The 9500-nt window shown below is 42.4% G+C and overlaps 1 protein-coding gene across 2 annotated transcripts; it reads right to left on the bottom strand.

Moving 5' to 3' along the window:
• Window positions 1-1295: 1295 nt before the first annotated feature.
• On the bottom strand, window positions 1296-8361 carry MRPL19 (mitochondrial ribosomal protein L19). 2 transcript variants are annotated; one of them, XM_020796759.3, is made up of 6 exons: window positions 7895-8361; window positions 5600-5717; window positions 5377-5495; window positions 3767-3901; window positions 2788-2966; window positions 1296-1674 (listed from the first exon to the last, which is right to left on the bottom strand). In XM_020796759.3, exons 1-6 carry the CDS (start codon window positions 7941-7943, stop codon window positions 1450-1452), a joined length of 825 nt encoding a protein of 274 aa, XP_020652418.3. In that variant the 5' UTR covers window positions 7944-8361; the 3' UTR covers window positions 1296-1449. The 2 variants fall into 2 exon arrangements, with proteins under 2 accessions (XP_020652418.3, XP_020652419.3); XM_020796760.3 differs by lacking the exon at window positions 7895-8361 and adding an exon at window positions 7385-7507.
• Window positions 8362-9500: the final 1139 nt, after the last annotated feature.

The raw sequence follows: 9500 nt of genomic DNA, 5'->3' as shown, positions 1-9500 counted from the left end.
CTGAGAACACATTTTTTCATTTTGCTGTTTGTTACATCACTGTGTGTTACTTTGACTGTGAACAGGACCCATCTTTCGACTGTTTATACTCTTTTTTTGATCTGTTCTTACACCCTGTCCAAGCTATTCTCTTGTCTTGAACATGTTAATAAATTTACCTCCTTTGAAGTGCTGCGTGCTAGTGATTCCATCAGCCTCAATCCAGCTCTGGTGCTTAACGGACCTTCTGGCATATTGCATTTGGGTAAATATTTTGCCTGAGAATCAGAGGATAGTAGAAGTAGATAGCCCCTTCTCTTTCATTTATAAAATATATTCTGCAAAATTTGGAAGTGCTCTGAACAGAAGAAATGATAATGCTGTTGGTCTTTACCATGAGGTGTTTGCTGTTTTGCATTCAGAAGAGCTGGGAGCAATAGCAAAGGCTTTCATGTCCTCTTCCCTTACGTTCTTAAGGCTGTCTTCCTTTGGTAAGTGTAATTAGTTTCTGATACAAAACTAAGCAATTCCTCTTTTTTGGCAGAATTAACCACAGGACGCGTAATTTTATCAACCAGATGTTTACTTTTGGTCAACTACAACTTCTATAGGTCCAATGGGACCGGTCAACAACGAAGATTCTGTCCATAACATTGGCAGGCCATTAACCAGTTCATTATCTCTTAACATGGAGATGCTCCAAATGTGTCCCTGTCCGTCGGCTTTCTTATAGGGCTGCTCCTCACCACACAGATGGTTCCACAACATGGGTGTTGAGCCCAATCTCCCTCACGTAGGGTCTGAGTTGTTGTAGGATCTGGTTGAACCACCTTCCCCCAGGGACCCTTCCCTTGCGGGTCCATTCTAAGGGATCCAATTCTCCCAGTTGTATTTCTAGACCCCGGGCCTCCTCAACCCCAAACATAGCCACCTCCTCTCTCTCTTTTTGCTTCCTCCCTTCCTGGGACAGTAAAAACATAGGGTACTTCCTCCCGTCCCCTTTTTACACTGCTCTCCTCTTTTCCCTCTCTCCAGACTAATCCACTCTTCCGAACCCCAGCTTTTCTTCCTCTCTCTCCCTCCTCCTCCGTCATCAAGAAACCTTCCGTCACCAACTCTCCTTTTCCTGCCTTTTCTCCTTTCCCCCACTATTCAGTCATCCCTCCTCTTATAGTTAGGTCCTCCATCCTTGTAGGCAAGGTGGACATAAGTGTGCTGATTCCTCCTGCCCCGGATGATCGAGAGGACAGCTCACTACTAGACATAACCACAACCTTAGCCTCCTCTTCACAATAAGACAATAAACAGACACAAAATGCCCTTACAGAATAGCTTTTAAAAGGCCATTGTTTGCAGCATACAGATACAGCTGACATGGAAAACTGCATTCCAGTGTGTTTTTTTAAGATGTAAGAATTAAAAGAAGTAAAATTAACAGATATGGTCATTCTAAATAAAACCTTCATAGTTTTACTTCTTTTTCAGCTCTGCATTCACTTCTTCCCATATTTTCTTTTCAATTTCTGTTGTATCATATTCTTTCATCATATCAAATTCTCTCCAAGGCATGCTCCACTGTTTAATTTTCTCTTTGTTTTTTTCTGTAAGATAAACATCGAAGTTGATGCCTTTGATGTTGAACTTGGGATGTTCCCACCGTTTTGACCAGGGTTTTGGTTTCATTTTGACCTGCATCTAGTGTAATTGAAAGTAAAGCATGTTAGCTCATATTTTTGGTATATGGATGAATCTCTTTGAGTTACGTGCAACAGATAGACTCCTAAGTAGATTCCTAACCACAGTTACTTAGCTTTAGCAATGCTGCAGGTTGCTCCCCAAGAATTCATGCATCTCCAGTGAGCTTCATTCTTTGGGGACTGCCCATTATCAAACAAGAAATGTTTAGCCCTATCAAATATAAGTATTCTGGAAAATTACTGTTTCCACCATTTTCTAGCCATGCTAATGCACAAAAATTAATATGTATTAAATTCTGCCAGAGTTTATATTATTTTATCCATCATGAATACATAGTTTGACCAAGTGGCCTGGATATGTTGTGTGTCATCAAGTCAGAAATGAATTACAGCAACCCTAATAGGTAACTGAAATATTTAAGAAGTGGTTTTCCAGTTCCACACCCCCAGTGAACTTCCATGGATGAGCAATAATTTAAACCCAGGCCTCCTGAGTCCTAGTCTGTCACTCTATCCACTATACGACATTGGGTATTATGAAGATACGTATGTGGTAATCAGCTGATCTCAAAAAAGGAGTGCCCAAGCTAAGAAAAAACTGTTACTGTCAAATATAAGCTTTAAGCAGTATTGAGACATTATAGCCTGAAAGCAGAAAGAACTGCAATTGTGGGGATGCTAGGGACTCATAGTTAAGTCCCACTTTAACTCCCCCATGTCAATTAGAGTTTTTGCATGTTTAGCAAACATCCTACTTCATTAGATTTTCATGCTGAATGTGAAAAATTCTTAGTGACTAGTGGCATGGAAGGGCTACACAGTTAAACCTGAATGATGCCTTGAAAGCCTTCTGCAATCTGCTCAAGAGTTGGGAAAACTTTGTTTTTATTCTTTTGCAAGGAGTAAGCCATAAAGCAGCTAACCACCTGTAAAGGAAGGTGTTGGCCAAAGGGAAGAAATCAATTCCTTATAGCGATGCCTCAGCTTGAATAGGACCTCTCTTAATACCGCAGTCCCAAAGCAAACAAAAGTGTTTAAGGAAAAAATTCACAATACAACATGATCTTGAAGAATAACCAAATGGCAACCACATGCCTCTCTTACTATTTACCTTATTGACATAAACTTCCTCAGTTCCAAGATTTACAGGCTCCATGTTAACATCAACGGTGCTATACTCTGGAAGAGCATCTCTTAAATACATCAGATCATCATCCAATCTTTTCTCCAGTTTCAGAACTTTGATCTCCTGGATTAGAGGATTATATAGCTCATAGCATATTTCAACTCCTTAAATGAAAAATTATTGGTTTAGTTACTGTTTAGTTACAAAGAATGAACTCATTAAAAATGGGCAACCATATTATCTGTTATGAACCAAGGTTGGCTGGAGGAAGTTTTAAGTTATGCAGTGGTGTTGTTTTCACTAAGATTGAATGAATACACATAGACTTGTGGAATAGAATTGGAAAGGACCTACAAGGCCACTGAGCCCAATCCCCTGTTCAATGCAGGACTTTTGACTGACATACATATTTCTCTTAAATGCCTCCAGTGTTGGAGTGCTCATCACCTCCCAAGGTAATTAGTTTATTGTCATACTGCTCTAACCATTAAGAATTGTTTTCCTGATATTCAACTGAAATCTGTCTTCCTGTAACCTGAACCCATTATTGCATGTCTTGCACTCCGGAATAACTGAGAACAGATCCTGCCACTCCTATGATAACCTTTCAAGTATTTGAAAAGTGCTAGCACATATCACAAATATGTATTATGAGTAAAAAATGTTGCGAACACTATCAACATCATCTTAACCTTTTCCAAGAATTGGCTTATAATAATGGACCTACAGCAAATCTATACATTGAGGGATGTTGTTGTCATCCATGCAAACTCATATTAACAAAACGGAACATTTAGGACATCTGTTTTAACCTCAATGGCTTAAATTTGTACTAAGGTGGAATATATTTTCCGTCACATCTGCATAACACACCTGGAGACCAGATAAGCTAGTACTTATTTTCAACACTTTCTGCTGCCCATAAATAGAAAACTGTTTTGACATACAGTCATCATTTACCCACCCTGTCCTTCTATAACATTTCGAAGTCTAAAAGTTGCACCAAGTCCACTTCCTCTGCGCTGAATACAAATTCCTACAAAAGTGTTGTTCTTTCCATTAGCATAGAGATCAGCTGCAGTAACAGAAAGTATACTTCCTGCCAAAGATAAAAAGGAAATGTTCAATAGCCAGAAGAATATAGTAGATGGATAGATTCAGCAAGGTTCATATAAAGACTCCTTAAATAAAACTGAAGACTTAGAAAGTGGTTTGAATTTCATGTTGTCACTGTCCACCATGTTTCTGATTTGACACTAAACAGCATATCTCTGAATTATAGCAAGGTTATTTTTAAATAATAAAAGGCAAGTATTTGGCTAAGGAGAGCCATAATTCAAGCCAGCCTATAATACATCACATTGGATGAGGATTCTCTTCTTCCTAAGGAGGAAAAACATTTGTGCATTTGTAAGGAACATTGTTGTATTTCGGTGTACAGCTGTTGAATTCAGTAAATGGTTTAAGAAAATAAGCCACACCACACAACCATGTGTAAAAACCATAACATCCCATTATGCTTGAAGGAAACTTCTCTTGCAAGCAGAAAAGCTTTATTACAAACTGGAAAAATCCACCAGCCTCTGCAAATGAAAGAGGATCAGCACTTAGCCATGTATACTGAAAAACGCTCAGCAGGCACAGAAGCTCTTTTATAAGGCCTGGCAGGACATCTCCTTTTGCAGACTCCTTTTAAACAAGGCTACAGTACACCAACAGTGTGGCCCTGTATATAGCTATCACACAGCTAAGCCCATCTGACTTAAATCGGACTTACTCTTGGATAAGTGTGTATACAACTGAAAAATAAATTTAGTTACACCAATTTGCTCATTTAAGGTACCAACTAACTTTAAATAACTTGTGGTCCACTCTACAAGAGGTAGGCATCAGTAACTATATATACAGTAACATGGTCTCCTTATTCAAAAGTATTTGACCTCAAAGCTGATCATATACTAACATACACTGTTTTGTTTCTTTGATGCCAAGTTATTTTTGCTGATATTTTTAAAATAACAATATTAATAGGGAACAATAGTTGGCCAGTAGCATTTTGGAAATGAATGTGCTACAAAGTGATGAAAATCTATTTTAAAATTACATCAAGTCTGATCATGAAATATATTTATTTGTTATGTTAACTGTCTGCAGCACCTTAGTCAACAAATTTCCATTTGAATATGTTCAAACATCATATTGATTTATAATGTGATTAAATAAGTATAAAATACAATATTCTCCAATTTGTTCTATTAATTATGAAGATATTTAGGAAATTTTCTTAAATTCAGAATACACAGACATGAGCCAAAGTCCTTTTAGTGTTTATCTAAGATTTGTGTAACTTGCTGTGGCTAAACAACAACAACAACAACAACAACAACAACAACAACAACAACATGCATTCCATTGTACACCTGAGATGCATGCTGGCATGTTGTAAATTAGCCTTTTACGTGACCCACCAATAGGATTCTGGCCACTGTTGTCAAATGCACTACTCTTTCTATGATATATAAGTACTATATTCTGGGGCATTATGACCTTTACGTTCTAGATAATGTTACTGACCAGCATAGAATTCCGGAATGTTAATTGATTTTCTCCTCTTTACCATGTCTCTTCGTTCAAGATAGTATTTGAATGGATTTGTTCTCCCACGGGGAGGAATGAATTCAGGACTTAGAAATCTGTCAGACACACAAAAAGCTATATAAACATAAAAGAAAATCCAATTTGCCACATTACACATTATGAAGAGGCAAAGCTAAGTACAAAATTTAAATTAACATACTTTCTTTGTTCTGTCTCTGGTTTTGACTCATCCATAATGACTGGCTTTGGAGGTGGCTTAAATTGTGCTGCTTCTCCATCTTGAGAGGTGAAGTGTCCAACAGAAAGAGAAAAGTACCCTTCAAGGGAAAATTTTTGGTTAATTGCCAGCTACATTTTATCAGCACCTAATCTCCATAACTACTTTCCTGCTGCTACATGTTATGCTTTTTTTCTCATACACCGGTGTAACAAGTGAAGCTTTGCCAACTTTGTATCTTCTTTTCATGTTTTGATACATTTCACTGATTTAGATAGTATGTAGTCCCAGAAAAGTAAGTATAGAATTGCAGGTTTTGTATTTTTCTTTTGTTAAAGCTAAATGGTATTACAGTTCAATCTTATGCAAATTTACTGGGAAAATTAGAAGATGTAGGAGAACTGCACTCATAGATGTGCAGGGCTGTGGTCTTGGTTAAAAGTGAAATGTCAAAACTATTTAAGAATGCATTCCCATTGGGTCATTTGCAATGCATGCAAACAGGAAATATAAAATCTCTTAACATCTTACTTACAGATTCAGAAGTTTATTACATTAATAGTTATTGTCTGCAATGGAATCTATTTTATCAGAGTATTATTCTTCCTTGACAAGAACAAATATTGAGGAAAAACTGGAACAAGGAAGTCAGGTGGAACTGGAATATCCTTCCCACCCAAAAAAGCAAAGTGGGTCACATGACAACTAGGCATAGTAAAGGGCTTTCAGACTGTCTTCCTGAAAGGGACACAATATAGTTTTATATCACCATAATAAGGCTGTTTGAACTTTATATACCTATGAGCAGGCTCTGGTTCCAAGTACTTTTCAGTCAACTTTACTGCACTGTATGCTGAACTCACAAAAGCATGGGCAGTCTGGGACACCCCCTGTTTTTTCCTGTGACCCTCAGCTCTCCAGTCCATCCCTCCCAATTCTTACTTGAATAGTAAAGGGGCTGCACCTCCAGTGCCCTGAAAGCCCCACATAAAGATAAATCGCTGGATCACCTCAGGGAGTTGAAGGCATTACAGCTGCCTCTCACAGCTGCCCATTGACTACTGCTGCCGCCTCCAGATCGCCTCCTCCAGCGCCACTCGTGGGCTCCTTTTGGGCAGGGGACAAGGCGGTGACATGAGCAGGAGGTGAGCCCCAGCACTGGTGCTGGAGCAGGTGATCGGCAGCAGCAGGAGGCGCAGCCATGCAGCTGCCCCTCATGGCTGCCCATTGACCCTCTGGCTAGGGTCAAAACTGGGGGTCACCTTATACATTGGAGTGGTCATATATACAGAAACATGAGTGGAGGATCTAGGCCTTGGGATGGGCAGACAGGAATCATGCCAGGTATCCTTTTGTTATCCAGTCTCATCTGCAGTCCCAAGGACTGTCTGTACCTTCTCATAGGGTTGGGTCTCATCAGCAGGGCTGCAAGGCTTCAACGTGACAGAATTACTACAATGTGGGCCTGCGAACCTGCCCTTCTCTCACAGAGGCGGCCGTTTCATTTGCCCCCTTCACCGCCACAGGCAATGTGAGATGTTCGCTTCAGGACTGATAAGTAGAGGCCCTTTCGGGGGTGGGGGTGGGGGTGTATGTGTGAATGCTGCTAGCGCAACCCCTCCTCCAGGCTGAAAGGGAGTCCAAGGGGCCTGGCCTTCCCTCATGGGGAAGGGGCTTCTCTCTCCAGTACCGGAGCTCTCCTCTTCTTGAGTTCCCTTCTAAGGTGCTGGTGCCACCGCATAGCCGCTGCCAGGGCCTTCAGCTTACCTGTCCGCTATCTGTCCTTTCCCCAGCCGGCCGGCTGTTATTTTCCCTTCCCTTCCCGACGCCTTCTCTCGCCTTCTCCTTTCGGCGGCCGACGCAGTAACCCTGCCTGTTCCTCCGCATCGTCTGGTTGAGCCCGATGTCCCCAAACAAGGACAGAGTGGCTACGGTTAGCCAAGACCTGCATCCTGGGCACCAGAGCCCGCGGGAACGTCACCGGTCCCCTCTCCCCACCTCCCCTGGATTAAAGAGGCCGCAGGCTCCACGTGCGAAAACACACACGAGAGGGCGCCGCTGCAGAAACCTCTCTACAGTACTCAGGCCTATTTCTGTCTTCCCCTCCAAACGCCGGGACAACAAATCCAACACTTCCGTCACCGCCTGCATGCGGAATATGTCTTTTTAAAATCCCACGAAGAGAGGGGGGGGAAGAGGAGGGCGACAAAAAGCATTACCAAAAAAAGAAACCAGGCTTGAAGGCTATAAGAACCGGTCCGTCTTCCAAATACTTACTGCCGGACACGCCACGGAACAACCGACCCCGACTCCAAACAGCGGCCATTGTGAGACGGAGCCGCCCTCAAAGGCGCATGTGCAATTTACGCGAACGCCTACGGCAGCCTCGAGGAGACAAGTTTCTTGCAAGGCGAAGATACGATGAATGCTTGTTGACTCGAGTTTTGATTGGCGTTGAAGAACTGACTATGGTAGTAAAGTTAGAGAAGTTGCCGAGCAGAGATACGTCGGTAGAATTTTCCATTTCAAATCTTAAGACTTTTCGGTCTAAGATTTTTCATGGTTTCAGCTCCGGGGTTCCCCTCAAAAAACAAGAGATGCATCAAGGGCTTAAGAAGCGGGGGGGGGAGCGTCCTGGGTTGTTTCCCCCCCCCCTTTCCTAGCCTTGTGCTTCGTTTGAAAACTGTTTCCCACTTTGTAACTCCTTTAATTCTGTGAACGTAAAAGCGTCCGCGTCATGTCCCCGATTCACTACAGCGCGAGGCTTTATTATGGGGCTGAGCCCCGGATTGTGCTCGGGAGGGTCGGTGTGTCCCCGACGGATCAAAGGGCTGCCTGCGTACGGTCGCTTTCTTCTTAGCCTGGGCGCGCGGGTTGCGCGGGGGGGGGGAGAGAAGAGGATGATAGTGGAAGGGGAGTATACAGGCAGAGGTGCCTAGCAGGTAGAGAGCCAAAGAGGCAACGACCTCGAGCGGCAGCTGTCGGGAAAGGCGCTCGGAATTCACAGCCTTCCAACAAGGTCGTGGTCTCGTCGCTCTGGTGAGGGAGTGCAGTTTTTCATAATCCTTTTGCCTATTTTAATCATTCTCTTGTTCAGCGAGTTGGAAATGACACAAGCTCTGTTAGCGGGGCAGAGGCGAAGGGAGTTGTGGTCTCTGCAGTGCTGACCTATCTGTGTTTACGCCCCCCCCCCCCGGTCATCGGTCATTGGACGTAAATGTGAAACGCGGACTAGAACACAAGCCCCGCCGGAACCTCCTGGCCGGTGCCAAGGGCGAGGGCGTCAGGTGGGGGAGCTGCTGCAAGCAGCGGAGAGACCAGTTAAGCGTGGACTCTTTCCAAAAATCTGGGAACCCAGAACCAGACTCAGCTGCCCATGCTCAGTGTTATATTTTGTTAGGGTACGTTTTTGGAGGAGCTCTCCACTTACTGTGATTTTGTAGAAACAACTGTGATTTTGACAAATTTATCCTAATTCACCAGACTTCCTCTACCAGACTTGTGCTGACACCAAAGCAATCACCACTACCCCAACCCCCTGCCCTTAAGACTTTAAGGTTGCCATTACATTTGTAAACAGCGACTCCCCTTCTACTAAACCAGCCCCAAAGCCACTGTAGCCCTTCCATTGCTTTTTTTAGCCATCTTTGCACCGCCCTTTAGGAAAAAAAATTAACACTTTTGGTGAAAAACAGCCTTTGTTGTGTTGATCACAAGATATAATATCTTGTGACTGCTGTTTTCAGAATCAGTGAAACAAAAAGGAGCCTATTAAAAACTCATAAGAATAAGAAGGTTGAACATTACAAGCTGTTAGGTTCTTATTAGGCATAGTCCTTTTTTTAAAAAAATTCTCAGCAAACACCAGGGCAACTTCCTTTTT

Source organism: Pogona vitticeps, chromosome 1 (assembly GCF_051106095.1).
Source record: "Pogona vitticeps strain Pit_001003342236 chromosome 1, PviZW2.1, whole genome shotgun sequence".
In the NCBI taxonomy this organism is placed as follows: domain Eukaryota; kingdom Metazoa; phylum Chordata; class Lepidosauria; order Squamata; family Agamidae; genus Pogona; species Pogona vitticeps.
The sequence above is the reverse complement of the archived record's forward strand: the minus strand, read 5'-3'. Positions and strand labels throughout refer to the sequence as shown.

Coding starts and splice junctions, on each gene's coding strand:
- MRPL19 (XM_020796759.3), bottom strand. CDS start 7,943: ATGGCCGCTGTTTGGAGTCGGGGTCGGTTGTTCCGTGGCGTGTCCGGC. Junction 5,718..7,894: donor GTTCCGTGGCGTGTCCGGCA/GTAAGTATTTGG, acceptor TTTCCCTTGAAG/GGTACTTTTCTCTTTCTGTT. Junction 5,496..5,599: donor CCAGAGACAGAACAAAGAAA/GTATGTTAATTT, acceptor TGTGTCTGACAG/ATTTCTAAGTCCTGAATTCA.